The sequence below is a fragment of the Denticeps clupeoides genome, chromosome 1 (genome assembly GCF_900700375.1).
Source record: "Denticeps clupeoides chromosome 1, fDenClu1.1, whole genome shotgun sequence".
Taxonomy (NCBI): domain Eukaryota; kingdom Metazoa; phylum Chordata; class Actinopteri; order Clupeiformes; family Denticipitidae; genus Denticeps; species Denticeps clupeoides.
Genome location: NC_041707.1, coordinates 30,826,073 through 30,849,681, shown reverse-complemented (window position 1 = coordinate 30,849,681; position 23,609 = coordinate 30,826,073). Strand labels below are relative to the sequence as shown.

At 42.5% G+C, this 23,609-nt stretch overlaps 1 protein-coding gene across 1 annotated transcript; it reads right to left on the bottom strand.

The window, feature by feature from the left end:
* Window positions 1–675: 675 nt before the first annotated feature.
* Window positions 676–17,921, bottom strand: snx9a (sorting nexin 9a). The gene is made up of 18 exons (XM_028976769.1): window positions 17,680–17,921; window positions 16,509–16,595; window positions 15,666–15,740; window positions 14,963–15,037; window positions 10,210–10,276; window positions 9,875–10,016; window positions 9,704–9,785; window positions 9,479–9,604; window positions 9,282–9,399; window positions 8,519–8,649; window positions 8,202–8,305; window positions 8,001–8,104; window positions 7,835–7,912; window positions 7,684–7,760; window positions 7,253–7,342; window positions 2,707–2,821; window positions 1,361–1,452; window positions 676–1,279 (listed from the first exon to the last, which is right to left on the bottom strand). The coding sequence occupies exons 1-18, from the start codon at window positions 17,689–17,691 to the stop codon at window positions 1,232–1,234; spliced, it is 1,623 nt and encodes a 540-aa protein (XP_028832602.1). The 5' UTR covers window positions 17,692–17,921; the 3' UTR covers window positions 676–1,231.
* Window positions 17,922–23,609: the final 5,688 nt, after the last annotated feature.

Here is a 23,609-nt window from a genome sequence, read left to right as displayed (position 1 = left end):
GTCTGGCCAGAAGTGGTCTTCATGGAAGTGTTGCAGCCAACAAACCATACCTCTGACCTGGAAACATGGCCAAGCAGCTCAACTGTGCACAAAATTACTGAAAGCACCAAATTTGTCTTGCCCACAATAAGTGTGTGTATACTTCTGAAAAATTCGAATAAATGTAGGGGAATATGACCGATGTATATGTGTATTCAGCAGTATTGTTCTTTCAACAGTTTATACATTCTAACATTGTACATTATCTAAAGTCTGAATGGGAAGGAGTACCCTAGATGCAGAGGAAACTTGGAACTCTTCCCGTATAAATTCTTTTGACATCCCCATCACAGATGTTTGGGTGGAATTCCAGAACATTACTCAACCGCTTCATTTCATAGCCCAAACCCTGGCCAGGAAGATTCCATTCTTCCTTTCCCAAGATGTCATGTTCACATCAGTGCAAAATATGACAGCAAGATATGGCCTGTTGTCTGCAACATGCTGGGTGCACACGACAACCTGAGGTCAAAGTTGAGCAAACCGTCTGTTGGTTTCCTCCTCTTCCTGTTTAAGGTCAACGACCAGTTTCCTAGAGCGGATGCTAATCTCACTTTCATGCAGGAGAGAAAAACAATGTCTTTGTCTGATTTTGGAACATAAAGTACAACCATGATATCAAATGAAACAATTAGATTTAATTACAAATTAATATTTATTATTTGATTACATATATGCTTAAATTCTTTGAAAAGCATAAAAAATGCTGAGTGTTTATATGTTATGGCTTTATAGGTGTTACTGCAATGTCATGCAATCCCTTTAAAATATATCTCTGCTTATGTCACAAAAGAGGTTGTTAAAACGATGCAAAATTACATTCTTCTGCCTGCTTACAACGCAAGGACCAGCCTCATTGGCTACACCTCCTTTAAAGAATGATGCCTCATTACAAAAGAGCAAGGGCTCTGTAAGTGATGAATAGGTTAGAACTTTTCTGTGGCTGCTCACTGAAATTAATTTGATAGTTTAATAACTCACATTAACTATAGTCAGTGGCGTTATATTTATGTTAGACTTACATCTCACCCTGAGAAATACACACAGAACCTAAGAAACCCTATAATGATTCTTAGTAAGATCACCAATAATAACGTGGTTTTGATGTCTTGGGAAGTGGGTTACAATAGTAGACCTGCAATGTTAGTCTTCCACTGTGTGGATGTAAGTGAAGCACAGTTTGAAATCCTCTTCATAGGTTGGTGTACTGACTGAGTGCCTGCCTCAATCTTTCAGCAATCTGGTGGAAAAAAAAATCCTCTGTAAAATTTACACACAGGGAATTATGGAATTTAGACAGGCACATGTTAAGCCTGCTTACCGTTTCATAGAATTTGATCTGCTGTTCCAGGTAGAATTGCATGATCCGGTTGTAGTCATAGATACGGTTGCTATGGAAGTGGTTCATCTCCGCTAGGGACATAGAAGCCAGTTTCAGAGTGTTAGGTTACACAAGGCACAGGTGAGAATCAGAAGGGAAAACAATGTAAAATAAGATGGAGGCAGTTTGCCTGCCTTAAAGACAAAGCCTACAAACATTTCATAACTCCATGTTGTAGTGACTATGATGCCAACAGTCCTGCAACATTACCATGATTACCATGGGCAGTGGTGGCCTAGCGGTTAAGGAAGCGGCCCTGTAATCAGAAGGTTGCCGGTTCCTGAGGAAGGTCCCCGATCCGCCAAGTACCACTGAGGTGTCACTGAGCAAAGCACTGTCCCTACACAGCTCCCCGGGTGCCTGTCATGGCCGACCACTGCTCACTAAGGGTGATGGTTAAAAGCAGAGGACACATTTCGTTGTGTGCACCATGTGCTGTGCTGTGTATCACAATGACCATCACTTCACTTTCACTTTTCACTTTCATAAGCTGCTACAAACTGAAACAATATGTATGTATTATTAATATTGTTTCAAATTGTATAGGGGCAGAACCGTTAGGCAGCTGCATTAGTGTAGCCCAGATGAGGATTCACAGATTAACATCTAGTTAGAACTAGAGATGCATGAGTAAACTCCAGCTAGTACAGAATGCTGCAGCCAGAGTTCTAACTAGAACTAGGAAATTTGACCACACCACCCCAGTCTTACAATCACTGCACTGTTACCCATCAAATTTAGGATTGACTACAAAATCCGACTTTTGACCTATAAAGCTCTAAATGGTCTTGCCCCGCAATACCTGAGTGAACTTTTAGTTCTTTACGACCCGCCACACCCCCTTCGATCAATGGGTGCGGGGTCACTACTGGTACCAAAAGTACAGAAGGTCACAGCTGGGAGCAGATCCTTCTCCTATAGAGCTCCACAGTTGTGGAACAACTTGCCTATCAGTGTCCGGGACTCAGACACAGTCTCAGTGTTTAAATCCAATCTGTTTTCTTTGGCTTTTTGTTAAATTCCCAGACACTCATTTCACTTCACTTTGACACAGTGTCAATTATAAAGTCCAGTTTATCACACAGTCCCCCTGTTAGACACAGACAGAGTTAGGCAGACTCCAGTGAAGAGACCAGCAGATAAATCCTGGTTCCTGCTAAACGAGGACATAGCATAAAACGAGGGTCACCACAGCCACCACCATATATTTATTTTTTTGATCCCAAATCAACATTTGCAAAATTTCACATGTAAATCTATTAAAAATCCATTTCACTTGCTCTTACCTTGCAATGCATAGGACATGGTGCTCAGACGTTTGGACATGACTTGCTTGTCCTGGTGTGTGATTTTGTTCATGGCCACCAGACGATCTGCTTCTTTCACCTTTTCAATTGCTGTCTGAGTAGAAAGAAAAGGCTTTGCATCATTAAAGCTGTTAGAAGCAGAGCCGTTAGAGAGAGTGTAAAGCAGTGCTTGGATAGTGGTATGTCACAACCAGCGCTGGAAAGTAACAAAGTATTGTTATATGCTACTGTGTTACTGTAGCTTTACAGTACTTTAACTTTCAAAATGAAATATCTTTTTACTCCTTAACTCCACTTTACTCTTTATTCCACTATGTTACATCTATGGTACCCTTTAGGTTATGAGTTATTATGAAGTGACATAACTTCCCGACCTGTGTTATTTTTGTACATGCAGGCTGTGCAGCTCTGTCCTGAATCAGTCTCTGACATTTCTGTTTGCTGCATGCCAGTGGGAGTCCAGAAACCAAGATTTATTTGCTAAAATCAGTGAATTTTAAACATGCCTGTGTGTGCAGAGCTCCTCACATGTTCAAGTGCAGACAATCAAAACTACACTGACATCATCATTCATACATATGTCATATTAACAGTGCATTATAAGAAAGGTTTTTTTAATGGAATCTACTGTAATTCTATATCTAGTTGTTTGTAGGAACTATTCAAACTATTCATACAAATGGGTAGAGGAACAAAAAAAGAGGTTTAAACTTTACAGCAAGCATGAACCCTCTTCTCATGTTTAGTGCAGCACACAAAGTGTCCCCCCCGCCCCCTGACGTTACCGAAGCACCTTACTTCTGAATTTATACAAACACCAGTTCCTATTAGTAAAGCTGACCATGGCCAGGTTTGTAATTAAACTTTGCTTGTTCTCAAACCCTTTATTGAACAGTCACTGTATTTCATCTCATCATCTCATGCAAATTATTTTCAATCAGTGTTGTGTGATTATGATCATTTTATTGAACGTCAGAGAAATGAACGACATTCTGTTAAAAGACTGTTGTTCCAAGAGTGACAGTCTTTTTCTCTAAAATCAGTTGATTAATCAAGGCCTCTCTTACAAAAGAAGAATATTACAATCATCATAAATCACTGTACATTTACTTTTGTCTGTCACCTTATCGTGCTGGAGGATTTTGAGAGCCCTAATGATCTTATGAGCTCTGTTGTCTGGGGCATTTGGTGCCTCTGGTAGGGTCTTCCATGACAAATTGGTCTTAGGTAAAGGGTGAGACAAAGAACAGTTCAGAAGATCTTTCATGGAAGGAACAACAAAGAGGCCTGGGGTTGGGGCCCATGGGCGAGTGCCTGGTGGCCGGGCTTTCTCCCATGGGCCCAGCCCGAACCGGATACATGGGGTCATCCAACTGTGGACCCACCACCCGCAGGAGGAACATGGTGCAATGTGGGTCTGGTGGCAGACTGAACTTTGGAGGTCCGATCCCCGGACAAGGACACTGGCTATTGGGACATGGAACGTCACCTCTCAGGAGGGGAAGTAACAGGAGCGACACATAGCATTGGCTCTGGAACCCAAGTCCTTGAGAGAGGTTCGACACTCTCCCTTGCTGGAGTTGCTCCGGGTGAGAGGCGGAGGGCTGGGTTTGGCTTTTTGTTAACCCCAAGTCTCTCAGCCTGTTTGTTGGGGTTTACACTAGGGGATGAGAGGGTAGCTTTCATGCGCCTTCAGTTGGGTAATGGGTTCTGACTGTTGTTTGCGCAGCTCAGAGTATCCACCATTTTTGGGGTCCCTGGGACGAGTGCTAGATAGTGCTCCGACTAGGGACTCAATTGTCCAGCTGAGGCACTTCAATTCTCATGTGGACAATGACAGCATGACCTTGAGGGGCGTGATTGGGAACGGCCTGCCAGATCTAAACTCGAGTGGTGTTTCATTATTGGAATCAAGAAGAACCTGTCAAGATGGTCTTCAATTCCCACCTCCGGTAGAGCTTTGACCACATCCCGAGAGCAGTGGGGGACACTGAGTCCGAATGGACCTTGTTCTGCTCTGTGATTGTTGCTAGCTGTGGTCACAAGGTGGCCGGTGCCAGTCGTGGCGGTAACCCCCGTACCTGTGGGTGGACACCCGAGTTTAGGGGGGCCATCAGGCTGAAGAAGGACACCTACAGGGCATGGCTGGTCTGTAGGTCTCCAGAAGCAGCAGACAGGTTCTGGATGGTGCAGCAGTGGCATTGCCAAGGCAAAATCTTGGGTGTGGGAGGAGTTCGGTGAGGCCATGGAGAAAAGCTCCAAGGCTACCGATTGGCTCCAAAGAAGTTCTGGCAAACCATCCGACGCCTCTGGAGAGGAAGGCAGCAAGTGGGGATGGGGAGCTGCTGACATCGACTGGGGTTATAATTGGCTGGTGTAAGGAATACTTTGAGGAGCTCCTCAATCCCCCCGACACACATTCTGAGAAGGAACCAAGGCTGAGATACCTGGGTATGGACTGTCTAATCTCAGGGGCAGAAGTTGCTGAGGTAGTCAAACAGCTACACAGCGGCGGAGCCCCGGGGGGTGGATGAGATCCGTTCTGGGTATCTCATGGCTATGGATGTTGTAGGGTTGTCATGGTTGAGGCATCTCTGGTGGTGGTCCCCGTTTTTAAGAAGGGGGACCAAAGGGTGTGTTCCAACTATAGGGGGATCACACTCCTCAGCCTCCCTGGAAAGGTCCGGTCGATAGTTGAATCTTGGATTGAGGAGGAGCAATGTGGTTTTCGTACTGGCCATGGAACTGTGGACAAGCTCTTTACCCTTGATGCAGTGATGGAGGAGGCATGGGAGTTTGCCAAACCGATCCGCATGTGTTTTGCAGATTTGGAGAAGGCTTATGACCATGTCCCCAGGGGATCTCTAACTATGGGGTGTATGGGGTGGATGGCCTTTTGTTAAGGGCCCTTAAGTCCCTGTACCAGAGGAGCATGAGCTTGGGCCGCATAGCCGGCATTAAGTCGACCTGTTCCTGGTGAGGGTTGGACTCCACCAGGGCTGCCATTTGTCACCGGTTCTGTTCATAACCTATATGGACAGAATATCTAGGTGCAGCCGTGGTGTGGAGGGTGTCGAGTTTGGTGGCAGGAGAATCTCGTCTCTGCTTTTTGCGGATGATGTGGTCCTCCTAGCTTCATCATGCTCTGACCTTCAGCTCTTGCTGGGTACGTTCGCAGCCGAATGTGAAGTGGCTGGGATGAGGATCAGCACCTCCAAATCTGAGACCATGGTTCTTGACCGGAAAAGGGTGGCTTGCCAACTCCCGGTCGGGAGAGAGGTCCTGCCTCAAGTGGAGGAGTTTAAGTATCTTGGGGTCTTGTTCACCGGTGAGGGAAGAAGGGAGCAGGAGATCGACAGGCAGATTGGGGCAGTGTCTGGTGAAGAGGGAGCTGAGTTTCCTCCGTAGGGTGGCGGGCGCAACCTTAGAGATAGGGTGAGGAGATCGGACATTCGGGAGTGACTCAGAGTAGTGCTCGTCCACATCGAAAGGAACCAGTTGAGGTGGTTCAGGCATCTGGTCAGGAGGCCTCCCTGGGGAGGTGTTTCGGGCATGTCCTGCCTGCAGGAGGCCCCCAGGTCGACCCAGGACACGCTGGAGAAATTATATCTACAATCTGGTCTGGGAACGCCTTGGGGTCCTGCCGGAGTTGGAGAGGGCTGTCTGGGATTCTGCCCCCACGACCTGGACCCAGATAAGCGAAGGGAGACGCAGACGAAGATGTACACTTAAAAGCCAATGCTTTTGTACTTTTACTCAAATGGTCTTTTAAAAGGAGAATTTGTACCTATACTGAGTAAAAATTTACACTTTAACTCAAGTACTTTATCCACAACTGGTCACAACAGTCAAATTATGATCAAAAGTGATCAACCCACAAAAAACGAAAAACAAAATGAACAGTGAATTAAATGTTTATACCGCAACAGGCCCTTTTACAAAGGATCAAAAAATGAGACGTGTCAGTGAGATAATATCTAACATGAAGGTATAATGCAAATGTTTTGCAATCACATGCTCAGCTAACATTTTGCGTATCCCTGTGCTAATGCTTATCTTCTGACTTCCAAATTTGATACACTTGCTTAAGATCTGATAAAGAAATGCAGCTTTAATCCCCCTCTGCACCCCTCCATTCATAAAACGTAACAGACCATACCATACCATATTTATTTATAAAGCACTTTAACACAAGTGGGGCAGAGGTGGCCAAGATGCCACTGAGGTGCCACTGAGCAAAGCATGGTCCCCACACACTGCTCCCTGGGCGCCTGTCATGGCTGCCCACTACTGACTAAGGGTGATGGGTTAAAAGCAGAGGACACATTTCGTTGTGTGCATGTGTGCTGTGCTGCAGTGTATCACAATGACAATCACTTTACTTTCACTTTCACAACAAAGGAGCTGACCAAAGTGCTGTACATAAAAAAGTTCCTTAAAGCTTTATGAAAATTTCCAGGTTTACTGTGGCCTATAAAACTGATGTAAACAGAGTTAAAAACCAGTCTCATACACACTACAATACCTTGTGGACTCCTATGGTGTCCGGAAAGCAGCCCAACAGCCCCTTGTACTCATGGTTTGTTTCCATGAGGAAATGCAGGTCTTGTTTTGGCTGTGATAAGATGACGACAAAAATCAAACATAATTCTTCATTTGGAAGCTTCTTCCTCAAATTTGTGATAACAACCCAAAAATAGTACATAGCCAATATAACAAAACACCAAGAGACATTTACTACAGAAGATGGGAGGAAAAAGAGGAAACATATGCTGCAGAAAAATCTAAATCAACACAGGAAGCCAGTTTGTTTTCAGCAAGGGAAAAGTTCAAGGACTGACATTAACATAAAGGACAGCATTCCTATAGATAGGGTGAACATCTCAGGGTGAAAAGTCTCATTGTTCCAGGCATTTTTGATGTCAAAGAACCAAAAACAGTAAGAAGAATCAGTACCTGTCCAGCCACAATTTCAGCTATTTCTTCATATGTCTTCCCAGTCGCAGTCAAAGCTTCAGTGAGCGTGGACTCTCCTGTATTTACATTTGATTTAGTGACTATTTCTCCCATATTAAAAAAGACCAAATGAACCAAAGTCTTGGTGTACCTGAATATCCACTGGTGTTGAAAACTGCAGACAGGTTCTGAAAAGCCTTCCCGATCTTTGTGTATTCCTTCTGAAGGGCTTGTATATAAAGGCAACAAAAGAAGTCCACTCTTTTTTTTTGCCTGAGCAAATTATTACAATGGCAACATTAATATGTGACACTTACGGCCTGTACACCGTTTCCAGTGTAAATGCCCAACAGCAAGAAGTTCCCTCACCCCGTCATCCATGGATTTTGTAAAACGACTGAAAAGCTCACACTTCTGCTCCCTGTGTCCAAAGTTAAAGACCAATTTGTTTTTCAGTACGAGCATGAACCAGGACATGGAATTATTACAAAATTTTCCAGGATTAAAACATAACTTACACTTCAGAAGGGTCCAGATCTGCAGCCTCCGGATCTACAGTGGAGAAGATTATTACTCCTGTTGTCTCGTCTTTTTCAGCTTTTCTTTTACCAATCTTCCACTCCTGACAGAGACAATAGATAAAGAAAATCAGTGATTGTCTGTAATCACCACAGACACCAAAAAGTTACTGTCATTGGCAAGTGTGTTTACAGTGATGGAGTATGACTCCTGAGCAATTAACAACACTCTCAGAACTCTGGCTTTATCTTTGATTTACACTAAATATTTACTGTAAATAGTGTCAGTATATGCTGGTAGTGGAGCTCAGCACTACCTTCTCATCCCTGTAAGTGAGGAAGAGCTGGAAGACCTCGCTGTCACAGATGACTGGGTGACGACACATTCTGTTCATCCAGCCCTGCAGGCGCTCCATACGCATCTTGATGAAGTCATCATCAAACCGACCTGAAAACACACACACACACACACACACCTAAGACACTCACTGCCTTTCTTTAGCAGCACAAATCATATGATTAAGCATAGAGTTGTAAATGAATGTCTTATTAATTAGGATGAGGGATTGTAAATGAAAACTGAAACATAATTTTTTTTCAATTACAGATAAAAGGTATTATTCCAGTTAACTTTTCAAACATTCAACCCACGGGGGAGAGTGTTTTTGGTTGGGGGGGTCATTTATGCAGGATCCTGTAGACCTAAAGCCGGACATAACTGATCCCCAGGACAAATAAGTGGACGTTACAGGTACCATCCTAACCAGTCAGCAGCTATGCAGCCCCATACATTTTCAGCAGCTCTTCTATTGGATCAGACAACAGGGAGCAGACTGCTGTCCCTAAGTCCTGACCAATGCAGGCTGGGATTATTCCACAACAGCTGACTAATATATCCCTGCCACTGCCAGTTATCATGGTAACAAGACAATCAATTTTATTTACTCTCTGTGGTCCTTATGTTATGGCTAATTATGAATATATAATTGTATAAAATCCAGGTTCTAGACATGGAATTATATTTATATCTTAATATTTAATTTGCATAATGTCACAAGAACTCTATGAGACACTACAGACCTGTGATCTGTTTGTCAGGAAGACAGGGGATGGGGACAGCTGATCCAAACTTTTCAAGAAGTCTCTCGTAAAGCCAGTCAAAGTGTTTGTATCTGTGGTTGACCGGCCTGTTTGTGTTCTGCAAACAAGCACGCTGCTTCATTTAGTGCTCTACTAAAACATTACAAACAGGCAAATATCCAAGAAGTCAGACATACATTGGGTGTGACTTGGTATTCAATGTAACTCTTCAAGCCATACATCTTTGAACCCTTTTTCGGATCTGCAACGACACATTCCAGTGGCTTCTGAGGGTATAGCCACACAGGACCGACCTCTCCCACCTACCAGTGTTATAGAAAAAAGAAACACAGTGGCATTCCACATATATTTTAAACGTATTGTTTTCTACAGTTACAGTAACATGGCTGGAGGTTACTCACATATATTGGTAACCTGTCCTTTCCTTTGGAAAATTTTCCAAGTAAGTAAAGCTCTGGATTTGGAGTTTTAGAAAATGGAAATCTGGAAGGTATGGAGATACTGCATTCAGCATGGTAAGAATGTTTTGTTAATGAGTGACTAGTGTGATGAGAGATTGGTAAACATCTTACTTGTTGAGGGATATTTTCATGGAAGGGTGGTGGATGGCTCCACGCTGAGGCACCGTTCCCTCCTCTGTCTGGGAGGCGCTGTACCCTACAGTTGGCCTGCCATCATCAGAGTCATCATCCCATTCGTCATCATCCACATATGCTAAGAGGATCCAATCAGACAGATCATCAATTGATGACACTGCACTACACCACTTATTAAGAATAAAGTTGTAGATGTTAAAAGGTAATAAGAAGGCCTGGCAATTGAATTGCATTGAACTCTATATCCAATATGAATGATAACATTAAGTGAAACATTTAGCTGAATGCTCATATTTTGGACATATTGTTACCCTGGCTCTGGTGCTGCTCTGCGCTGTCCCATGCTGGAGGAGAGCAGATGTCACTTCCATTTGATTTCTGAAATGACAAATATCTTTAATCCACACTGCACTGTGCATATATGGTGATATGACTTCAATAAAAAAGGCTGAAAGTTACAATACATTTACCCTACACAATACCACTCCTTATATACTAAGCTCTCTCTTAGCAACAGTGTAATGCCAATACTAATAATGTTAGTAAGAAAATACTTCAGAAGTCACAGCTGGTCAACAGCAGTGTTTGTACATTATTAGTATTTTCTGGTCATTCATGCCACATAGCAATACCTCAGATGCAGACAAGACCATTACTGTGTTTGTTCACCGCAGACCATGGAGATTTTTCGATGAGTGCTTTGCAAATGGCCAGAAAAAAATGGCTGCAGACAAGGTCCTTGTAAATCCTACAGTGCATTCATTCTCAAAAGCCTAATTTCCCCCAATATTCAAGCGTGGGGTAAAAGGTTTGAAGCTCTTATGTCCTTTTATCTGACCCTCTGCTTGCGTGAAGCGTCCTTAATGGCTAATTCCGTCAATACGCGTGGCCTTGGGCCCACTAAAGCACTAAAGCCCTACGTCCTTCCGTATTGCTGCCAGTGACTCATCGTACAAACACCAATTCATCGGCTGGATAAAGTGTTTAAATTTAGTAGCAAATCACTCCTTATGTCAATGAGTCACAACCCGTTGATGGACCCTTTCAGCACTTTATGGCCATTCCTGCAGATTTTCTCTCAAAGGAAGTAGGAAGAGGGGCTGTTTTCAATCAGGCAAGAAACACAGATCCTATAGAGAATAAATGAGCGCAAAGTCCCCGACCCACAGTGCCATCATCTACAACCCATGTTCCAGCCAGATGGTGGGCACAAAAACATACAGTGTGTTCAGTGAATCTGTATTCAGAACATATCAGCATTTTACACCAAAACCTTAAACTGATAAAAAACTTTCAGACATCATTTCAATTAAGCATTAATAAATGAAAAGTTGCTGTGAGACTCTAGGCCAAAGATTGATTTTAGCATTACTGAGATCACTAAGACCATTTAATAATAACAATTGCTAAAAATAATAATCCTTCCTTTTCATACAGGTTTCATGCTTCTCTTCCTTTCAGATGCTTCTCTGCACATTTGCACAAAAAATATTTTAATAACCCTTACCAACTGTTCTCTGGCCATTACACCAACTAAACTTCACATAACTGCTTGCTAAAGTTTAATTGTTTGTTTGACGTTTAGATAAAAGTTTGAGAAGCCAATATGTGCAGAGGTGTGACAATGACATTGAAAAAACGTTGCGTCTATAACAATACTGATAAAGACCATCGGCAGAAAAGGCCAATCCTGTTCCAGCCCTAGTTAAAGATAATCTCTGATAGCTGGAACTCACAGAGCACACTGTTTAAGTGGCTCTTGATGTTTACAAAAGAAAATTATAAATGGTCAGATTACACCTATTGCCACATGTACTGGCATGAAGCATGCACAAAGTTGAATGATTTCAGAAAATATTTTCTATCCATTTCTATCCACTTTAAGGGCACTATTTTCAAACTGGCCCTAAGCGCTCGGTTTTGCATAAATAAATAAAAAAACTAAACTACATTTAGACACAATTTTCTTATGTTTATAAAGAAGAATGGGTACTTCAGATACAGACACCTACTAAGTGGTTCTTTTTGTTCTTGTCACATATCGGGGTCAGTGAGGAACAAAGGCGTGGAAACTGTACATAATGAAGGTAAACAATATTTATTAAACACAAAATGAACACACCGCAAAGGATAAAAAAAATGTATCTGTCTTTAAGACAGGAACATGATTCAGGGCTGTTCCTTCCGGGCACGTGCAGCCCATGCAACGGCACCTCCCTGCCAACGCTTCTTGCGTCATTCACTGCTGCCCCCAGTGAGGCGATCCCGGACCACTCAGAGACCAGTTACCGAACTGCCATCTGAGCACGTTCTCAGGTCCTGCACGCCCCTGCAGGGAGGAGGTCCCGGCCGATACCCAACCTGCAGGGCTGTACCATCCAGGCACGTGCATGTCCCTACAGACACTTTTAGCATCCCTCCCTGCTGCCCACAGGGAGGCGGTCCCGGACCACGCAGAGATGGTGTACCATACCACTGGGCGGTACCTTCTGGGCCCGCACAGCCCATGCCAATGTATGGCCCAGCCTCCAGCAGAGCAAGAGACATTTACCTGGCCATTTACCTATGCATGAGGTATGGGGGTTTTGCGGGACCCATCCTGGCTCAGCCCCAGCTGCATCTGTTGGGACGAACAGTCCCTCTTTCGGCCCATCCTGGCTGGCCCCACCTGCCATCTCGGGGTCTCATTGGATTTCTGTCCCCCTGGAGGCAGACCCAGGCCCACGCCAGGCCCGCCCTCCACACCGGCTACCTGGGGGACCAGCACCGTCACTTCTATGCCCGACCCACATCAGAAGAAGCCCCCAATCCGGAATGCACAAGCCAAAGATCTGTGGAGGAACACCTTGGCACCTGGCTGGATAAAGGGGCTTCCCGTGGCCGGGCCACCACAGTCGGTAAAGGGTCCTCCTCTTCGGGGTTCTGTTCGACTGTGACCAGGTGGAACAGAAGAGGGGAATCGGGGACGACATACGGACAGACGACAAAGACACAAACACACAGTGGGAGTCGGGAACCTTGGGCCGCCAACTGGCTCCATGTCCCCTCTCATTGGCGGCCGGAGGTGTGCACTGATGTGAGAGGCAGGCGACTGGCAGGCCATTTTGTTTTGGACTGCAGTGGGCTGAGCTCATCGCTGCAGTTGGTGGTGGGCAAGTGCCAGAAATGGATGGCAGCCACACAAAGTGCTGTTGGTGGTCGAGTGGGGGGAGATGGTATCGTTGCCTGCAGAAAGGATGGACACTTTCTGCAGCGGGCCGGGTGCAGTTTCTGCACTGCCGCCCTGCTAAGGCTGGCAAGTCTGCGACCGGAGCTGGAGGAGGCGGATTCCCCACAAGGCAAGACCACACTGGGGTCGATGCGCCACCATGGCGCTACTTGCTGTGATTGAATGTCGGCTCCTGCTGCCATGGTGCAATCCTCTCCCAGTACTGGCCCTCCAGCTTACTTTTCTGATGTCTTCTTGGAGAGGCTGCCATATCAGCTACTGGTCCATCCAGCCTAATTGGTTTCAGCTGGGATGGACCAGGACTCCATAATCAGGCCCATGCCCCGTGGGCATCTCAGTTTAATCTACAGTGCATCCAGATAGAATTCATAGCGCATCACTTTTCCCACATTTTGACATCATTATTCCAAAATTGATTAAATACATTTCTTTCCTCAGAATTTTACACCCCATAGTCACAACATGAAAAAAAGTTTACTTTCGGTATTGGCAAATTTCTTAAAAAAAAAAAAGTAAAAACACATGTACATAAGTATTCACATATGCCCCTTTGGCAGCAATTAGAACCTCAAGTCTTTTTGAATATGATGCCACAATCTTGGCACACCTACCCCTGGCCAGTTTCCTCTTTACAACACTTCTCAAGCTCCATTAGGTTGAATGGGAAGTGTCGTGCCATTTTAAGATCTCCTGAGAGATGTTCAATAAGATTCAAGTCTGAGCTCTGGATGGGCAACTCAGGACATTCACAGTTGTCCTGAAGCCACTACTTTGATATCTTGGCTATGTGCTTAAAGTCGTTGTCCTGCTGAAAGATGAACTGTCAAGAGCCCTCTGGAGCAGCTTTTCATCCAGGATGTCTTTGTACAATGTTGCAGTCATCTTTTCCTCTATCCTCAACAGTCTCCCAGTTCCTGCTGCTGACCTCCCCACAGCATGATACTGCCACCACCATGCTTCACTGGTATGCTATTGGCCTGCTGATGAGAGTTTTTTCCACAGGTGAACTCCAATTAAGCTGCAGAAACATCTCTAGAATGATCAGGGGAAACAGGATGCACCTGAGATCAATTTTGATCAATGTGCTTCCTCAGTTATTTTTTATTTTTATTACATTTGCCAACACATCAAGTAAACTGTTTTTATGTTGTCATTATGGGGTACTGCGTGTAGAATTCTGAGGAATTTATTTAATTTTATTTATTTCTCCCCAGGCACCTGTCGTGGGTGCCCAATGCTCACTAAGGGTGATGGGCAGAGGACACATTTCATTGTGTGCACCGTGTGCTGTGCTGTGTATCACAATGACAATCACTTTCACTCACAAACATTAATTCATTTTGAAAGAAGATCATAACTTAACCAAATGTGGTAAAAGTGATGTATTTATATAAATCCTGAGGACACCTTTGATCGTACACTAGTGAACAAGGTGCATTAGTGCATATTGCCAGTCTGGCCATAGTGACCAGTGTCAGGCATGAATGCGTTGAATATATTGAACAAAATCATTTTAAAAATGAACAATGTGAATAATCACACACTTGTGTATACACACACACGCACACACACACATACACACACACACACACACACACACAGATCACCACAGCAGTCACGAGAGCACACAAGCAGAATTACCTCCGAATTCTGTGCAACACTGAGTGACCTTTATTTTGAACTGAACTGCCTCAACTCTGTTCAGATTTACGTTATTCAGTATATTTCAGATGGACAATTGACACATACTTCTATACTGTTTTTGATACTGCAATGTGAAAGCAAGTCATGAATATTCCACTTTAAAAAATCCACAAAGGTGGCTGCGGCTATACCTGAGAACTGTAGGAACTGCATGATGGCCCGGCAACTTGTGTCTGCGGCAGATACTCATACACAGAGTTCACCAACTGGAAACAACAAATTATAAAAATGAATGCAGGCATTTTCAAAAAAGCGGAGTTGCAAAACGGCGCTTGTTCTTCAACATGGCTGAGTAATGCAAGGTTTTTTTTAGCCACGAGGATGTGTGCTCCATATGGAAGTCATTTGTGAGCTTCTGAAGGAACATATGTAACCTTTTTCAAATATCTCTGCTTATCTTTGCATGCTTATCTTAGCTTGACTTTTGCATGTACTTTTCTGAATGGAAAAGACTTGCAAAAGACTTTAAAAAATGCAAAAAAAAAAAAAAACCACATACGCCTGTGTGAACTGACCCACTGTATCATGACTAATACTGCAATGACATGCATGTCATGCAATAACACTTCCTTAGCTCATTCAAAGCACACGGATTAGGAAGGAATGCTTTCCAAAGCTCTAGAAGTCAGCCGGAGACAGAGCTCATTCTTTTGCTTCAATGGCAAGTTGAAACCTGTCATACATTGAAGGTGCAATGCTAGATGAACCGTAATTAAAAATTTTCATTAACCTAATAATTATCTAATAAGAGTAAACAATAAGCATAATTTATGGCATGCAATGAATTAGACTGTGTAAAAGTAAAAAAAAAACAATGTAGCTTGTTGCAGTCACCTCCACATAATCTTCTGGCACCAAACCAACCACTCCTGCAGAGTTTTCTGCTTCTATCCAGCCACCACCTACATTCTAAACAGGAAGAGAACAGAGAACGTACTGCAACGCTGTCCACAAGCAAACAACGTACAACTACCAGTGCTGCCAAAGCACAGTATGACCAGTAATCACACATCATATCTGCAAAGCAAAAAGTATGTACACAGTAAAAACTGTGAAAAACAATTTTACACTTAAAGAGTTCATTTTTACTCTGTTTCAGATATTAAGTAACATATAACTACTTGACAATATCATTAAACTATAATACACTTGTAGAGTTTGGTGTTGGAATGACAGGTCAGGCAACTGGGTTGGACCAAGTCGATAACAGGATGTGAGCAGCCTGGACAACACTCACTTGATCTAGTGCACCCCCTTTCCCTGCATCTTCTGCATACAATGCATGCTGGTACTAATCCACACTGTGTAGAGTGGAATTTTCACTACGTGACTGCCGAACTTTACACTGACTTTTAACTCTGCTGTTAGAGCTGGTTTACTCCTCATAGAGTTGTAAATACTCTATATAGGTTCAAATGAGTTTGAGTATATATTGTATAAAAAAAAAAAAAAAACTGCAAATAGTCTGTAGTTTCATTTAGGTTATGAAGATATTTGAATATTTTAGGCAGCAAACTATTCATTTGATGACAGCATTTTCTCTTGTGGCCTTCTCTCAAAAAGTTGAGGCTGGTTATGATAATAGTGAAATACTGATGAAATAATAATGGCTCTTTTCAAACTCTACACGTGACATCATTTTTAAGAACTGAATTAGAGTAAAAAAACTTCTCTTACCTGGTTGATGATTGTAATGATCTCTCCCTCCCTCACAGACAGTTCATTGTTCCCTGGTTCTGCTAAGAATTCATACAAAACCTGAGCCTGCCAGAAAAAAAAAGATAAAAAATAAAATGATCAGTATATAGATCAGGGTCATATAGTTTAATAAACCAATGTTAATGTGACACACCCTGTAAGGCCAACTGAATCCATGTTGGAGCAAAGAGCTTGTTAAAAATTACCCAAATATGAGTAAAATCACCCGCAAAACAATGCGTTATTAAGAGATTTCGTGTAAATGTGCAAACATGCACTGGAAGGTATTCAGGGCACATTTCAAACCCAGGAGAAGTAAAAAGCCTGACATTCTGAGGAATGAATTTGGGGGTGGGGCAGGGACACATGCTATCTGCCAACCAACACTCGCGAATCGAAATCAAGAAATAATTCAGAATCCTATCGAGGGGCTATATGAGAATCAATTATTATATAATAATAATCAATACATTTATAATGGGACCTTTGCAATGAATGAAAACATGAAATACATTATTTGTATTACTAGTAGTATTTGGTAATTATTTTCTGTTTTTCCCAACATTTCCAGTTTTTCCTGTTCCTGAGGGATTTGTTGTCACCACACTTGTCCTGACAAACCTTGTCCCCATCCTGTGCAAAAGTGCACAGTTTGTGGGACACACACACACACACACACACACACACACAGACACACACACACACACACACAGACACATATTCAAAGTTTTCTGTCTTTCGCTGGCAGTCCGCACTCTGTCGCATCTTGATGTGAAAAGCCCCTTTGTCAGCTGCAGCTCCACCACGTCGCGTCCGGGCACGCGCACGTGCACGCGCCGCGCGCGCCCCCGCGCCCCGATCCGCCCCGCCGTCAACCTGCGCTGGTTGGCACATTCCTGGTGTCCAGCACACGCCGCCGGGTCAACGACGTCCATGAGAAAAACACGACAGAGCCGTCCCGAGGGCACGCGAGCAGAATTACCCCCGACATTTGCATCGAATTCAATGTATAATACGCCACAACAAGAGAAGACCGGACAGGCTTTATGCAGAAAAATTCTGTGTAAAACACTTTTTTTTTCTTCTTCTCCTTCCTCACACGTGTGGTTATGAGTTGTAAAGGAGGAACGACGACGTCCCTGTCACCCACCTTTCCTGCCATCGCAGCCCCGCCGCCCGCCAGCGGCTCATACGTCCCGGAGGAAGACGGCGCGGCTCCCCGGACACGGCCAGCAGGACACCGCGCTGGAAAGAGCAAAATGTCCGGCGCGGCCCTTCTTTAACATGGAGACCCGGAAAAGCGCGGCGCGTCTGACAGGTTCGCGGGGACTCGAGGGACACATCCCAGTAGTTCCTCCTCCAGTTCCTCCAGCACAGCTCCACTGGGCGAAACTACTGGGCTTTTTTTTTTTTTTTTTTTTTGGGTGGTGGCAGCGTCTAGAATAAACAGGTAGAGCTTCTCGCTTCTGGCCAGAGAAGTTGCGCAACGTTGTTCCTCGCTGGGGAACAGGAGGGGAAGGAAGGATGTTCTCCCAGCAGCTATTTATTTCAATTCAAATAAAGACAAAATGAATAAAGGAGTGAGAGACCTGCTCTTCTTTTTACTCGTATTCAGCTTCCGTCGCGTTCTAACAGTGATGGAAACGGAATGATCGCCGCAGAAAAGTTGTAAAAAAAAAAAAAAAACAAAAAAAATAACTTTTTATCTGACAGTTTAGAAGTTTGCAGTTTTGGGGCGACATCTACTGGATGGGTCCAGTTAAAGTGGTTGGGTGGGGGGACAATCAGCCGCCTATTTCCAATCTACCATCCCCGTCACAATGACACGTCAGCACTATGGGAACCTCGGAGGTGACGCTAGAAAGGGACAATGGTGATTTCACACTACACTGCAGGACTGTCGTCTATGATGCATCATAAGATGTACAGCGCATCCCCGCCATTGAAGACCTCGACACAGTCGGACAGGACGCAATTATATTGACACTGCATCGTTCTCAAACTCTTTTCTATTGTAATAATGGCTCCAAAAGTACTAATAATCTTTCAGTAATAAAAAAAAAACCCAAGTATTAAACAGGTATTAAATGAAACCAAGCTATAAATGATTTTCATTTACAAAAGGATTGGGAGGTGAAATAAGAAACAAAAGTACAGAATGGGTAATAATAATAATAATTTAATGAATAATTACTGTTATTATAATTATTACCACAGTGATTACCATTATTTTCTGTTTTCTCTATTTTTAATATTTTTTTTGTTAACTCTATCACACACTCGCCTATGAACCAGAAGACCCGGGTTCGAATCCCACTTACTACCATTGTGTCCCTGAGCAAGACACTTAACCCTAAATTGCTCCAGGGAGACTGTCCCTGTAACTACTGATTGTAAGTCGCTCTGGATAAGGGCGTCTGATAAATGCTGTAAATGTAAATGTGTGCAGCATTTTATTTATGAAATATGCTACATAAATAATGCTTCTTCTTGTCCTAATGTAATAATAATAGCATAGGGCTGAAAGTTCCTTAAAACCTATATTTCATGAAAATAATAGAATAATAATGCAGTTACCATAAATATGATAATAATAACCAAACAAGGACAAAATAACATCTTGATGAATGAAGGATGCTCAGTCAAGCAATGCAGACACGCAGTAGGATTCCAGTCATCTTGCCACTAGCAGCATATAAGCATATAACACATTAATGCAGCTTAGTCTGACCTTTAACCTCCTGCTTACTCACTGTTTAAAAGTCTGTATCTCTGCACTGTTATACTGCACTGTCAAGGCTTGTATCTGCACTTTAATGTCTTGTGAATTGTCACCATAGAACACTGTTTCAGCTGTGCACTGACAGAGTAAAACCTTGCGTATTAGGAGGTGTGACCATTAGGTAAATAAGGGCAAATAAACAATGTGACTTGCCTTTGTTGTCAGTTCTGATGAAATATTGAGACATAAACACAGTTTGGTCGCTTGTTCCCATGGGGATGATGTGAGCTGGCCACCTCAGGCTGTGCTCAATATCAGTGCTAAGAGGAGCTTCCTTTGTTGCCTGCAACAACCCTCCACAGGGAGTGGATTTTTATACCCAAATGTTTTAATGTATATTTCAACAAAAAGGAAGTCCCATGAAATCATAGCAGAATCAACCGTGTGTGAAGAGTGTGTAGGGGCTATTTAATGGACTCAGAGTTATTATTAAAATATAGTATGTCATATATATGTCAGATATAGTATCTGACATATAGGAGTGCCCATAGTTATTTAGTAATAAGATCCTTTGTTTGAGTATAAGACTCTTAGTTCTGTATGGGTTAGACACTTAAAGTTAAAATGGCTGTCAATCACCTTTGACCCAGGAAGCAAAAAGCAAAGGACGAAGGAGACATAGCGGGCACACAATATATTTACTTTGATAGCATTCTTTGAAAGATTTCCTTCTAATCGTCAAATATGAACTATTTGAGTATCAGTTGCTTACCTGCTCAGCCACCCATCTGTCAGCCTGCAACCTGCTTACCTGCTCCCTTGTATATCTGCCCTGCTCAACTCACTGCTCGACTGATGCTTCTTTCATTCCTCATCTGTCTTTCTGTTCACCCACCATCCGTCCATCAAGGTATGATTTAGAGTTAACCTGGATAGCCACTCAAAGAAGCCTTGTGACATACAGTACAGGCCAAAAGTTTGGACACACCTTCTCCTTCAATGTGTTTTCTTTATTTTCATGACCATTTACATTGGTAGATTCTCACTGAAGGCATCAAAACTATGAATGAACACATGTGGAGTTATGTACTTAACAAAAAAAGGTGAAATAACTGAAAACATGTTTTATATTCTTATATTCTCGATGAGCTTCAAGAGGTCGTCACCTGAAATGGTTTTCCAACAGTCTTGAAGGAGTTCCCAGAGGTGTTTAACACTTGTTAGCCCCTTTGCCTTCACTCTGCGGTCCAGCTCACCCCAAACCATCTGGATTGGGTTCAGGTCCGGTGACTGTGGAGGCCAGGTCTCCACTTTTTGTTAAGTTAACTAAGTAACTCCACAGTTCATTGATAGTTTTTATGCCTTCAGTGAGAATCTACCAATGTAAATGGTCATGAAAATAAAGCAACAAAGAAGAGAAGGTGTGTCCAAACATTTGGCCTGTCCTTTATGCTCTGCTCAAAATAGTGACAGATTTTAACATATTTTTAAAAACAGATTTTAATGGATTTTAATGGATATCTTGATCAATTTATCACAAATATTTGTGAAAAATTGTCACAAGTGAGCAAAATGATTAGTGGACGATGTTGAAGTGTGTGTGTATGTGTGTGTGTGTGTGGTTAACTGAGTAACCTTGTAACTCTTGCTGTAATATGGTTTTTGGTAGCTGATGCTAAAGAAAGTTTTGGGAGAGTCACAAAGAGGCACCAGCTGTCCAGCCTGTCCTGATTAGACCCCAATTTTCTTCCCCATCTTTAACCCCAGATCCACACGGGTACCCAGAGGAGACCCGGCCTGTGCCAGAGCAGGGGACCAGCAGTACAGCACAATCACCATCCCACCAGATGCTCCAAGTCTCTTTGATTACCAAATTATCCTTTGCTGTCAGAAGTTTTTGTGAATCTGTCACTGCTCTCGCCACCGAGGCATTCGGGAGCGTGTTTGAGGGAGAATTCTGAGGCAGTTCTATGACACATTAACCTAGATTCCTGTCCCTGGATAATGGTATGAATTACTCTAGCCCTTGTAAATGCTGGAGAAAATATGTTTCTAACAACATGAATAGACATATCACAACATGCACATATCACAACATGGGCGTGGAACAAAGAAACCATGGATATAAAATGTTTAAAATGTATTCAATTTTGCTGAATTGTCTTACCTCAACAGAAGAGGGTCACCGGTCATGTTATGAGGAATTCATTTTATGGCCATTCTGTAATTAAAAATGTTATGTAAAGTTGTGTAAATATTAACCATTAATACTGTCTGTTCATAGCCACAATAATGTTATGTTAAAAAATGTTAATTGGAATTAAAATAAACTATAAAAATAAATTATAAAAAATTAAAACGAAATAGGAAGACATTATTTCAGAGTCATTTCCACAAAGATTTAACAAAATTACAACTCAATAAAAAAAAGGTTTTCCATATTATTCAGATATATTTTAAAGGCTTTTATGCTGTTAAGGTAAGTAATCGGTCTAAATAGTTCAAAAAACACTGGAAATGTGGATTTTCTCTGTAGCATTTCTACAGGACATCCACTAGAGGTCTCTGTAGCATCACCGTGCTGGACGGGGCCACACAGCAAACGTTCCATACAACTGGAGTTTGCGAGTTTTATGTATTATTTATGAGGTGTTAATAGCACACACACAAAATGAAGTATGCACTTTAATTTGATTTAATGAACTGTTCCTAGTTTTAATGTGTCACTAACTATCTGCATATTGTTCATTAATAGAACATTGAATATCGTTTAACCTCTATTATCACAATAAATTATCCAAAATAAAGAATGGACTGTCAGTTCATTAAACCCTGCAAGTCGGCTGAAATGACAGTGTGGAAATTAATTCTGCAGTGCCGGTCACTGACTCCTTCAGTCTGTCACCTTATGTGCAGCCTCGGCCTTTGAATAAATAAATAAATACAAAATTATTAATTTTATCTTCTGGTAAATCAACTGTGCCAGACACCCTGTAATCCCTTTCATCCGTGTATAAAATTGTATTCGTACTAAATTTTAAACAGATTTTTTTAAATTCAGTTAACTGTGTACAATCAACTGACACTGAAGTCCATCAGTTGAATGTTTTATGATTTGTTAACTTTTTGGTAAAATTTTGACTGTTCCTTTGATCATTGTTTTTCAATCATTAAAAATGTCAGCATATTTGCATGAATAGTTCTAATAAATAAAACATTTAATATTTTTTTTAGAATGAAGAACGCTGTGCAGGTGCAGAGAGATGTTGGGCATACGTTTTGCCTAAAACATTTCTGGAGGTTGTTGTTTGCAATTTTCGAATGATAAACAAGTTGTGACATATCAGGCTATTAACGTTCTTCTCTGTGTTTCTGATTTCAGCAACAGCACCCATTTAAATAAAGCCATAAATATAAAAAAAAAAACAAAAAACAAACATTACTTATCTGTTTTTCCTACAAATGTGCGTTGAACCAGAATAAAATGGCAGCAGATGAGTGTGCAGAAGAAGAAAAAAAAGCTCTGTTCGTTTCCGTATCCCTTCATCCATTAGCATAGCACTCTCTCACATTTCTGTATTTATCATTTTACTGAATGCCTGAGTGCTGCTGCGGCTGCTGCTGAGGACACACCAGAGCCTGCTGCGCTTTAGCTATGAAAGGTTCATGCCGATGACAAAAATTATGCAAGCCGCGGTGCAGATTTATTAATACAATTTTTTATTTGGCAGCCCCCTTTTTTTTGTGGCTGCCAAAGTGTATGTACAACCCAACCAGGTGAGCCATAAATACACAGAGAAGAACAAAGCTGCAGCCTGATGTTGCAGATCACCGTTTCAATTCACTTTGCCACACTAAGCATCACAGTAAATGGCATTTATGGATTACTATACAGAGGGGGGGTTAAAAAAATCAAGTTAGCACATCTGTAATGCAAACATCTGTGCATGCTTTGAATTTGATGTGAACAGCCTGCGCTGGCGTGGAGAATTGGGAGAACAGGACAATGGAGCAGACTGCTAAAGGCACCGTGTATGCATGTGTGTATGTGTTACACGCTTTCTTGTTCTTGTCTGTGTGTTTCAGTTTATTCTCATGATGACTTGATTGTAAATGTTCTGAAGCATTTGGCTGAACATGGTAAATTCATGCATCTGTGTGTGTGTTTTGTTTGTGTGGGTACTGTGTAGTTTTTTTTTACCTGTATATAACCAGAATGCCCAGAGTGGCCCTGTGTGAGGAAGCAGACGCGGGAGGGAAGTCGGATGGGTGGTGCTGGGAGTGGGGGCAACAGGGTTAGATCGAGGGTCTTGGAACAGCTGTGACCCAGAAATAAGGCTGTTGTCCTCCCTGTACGC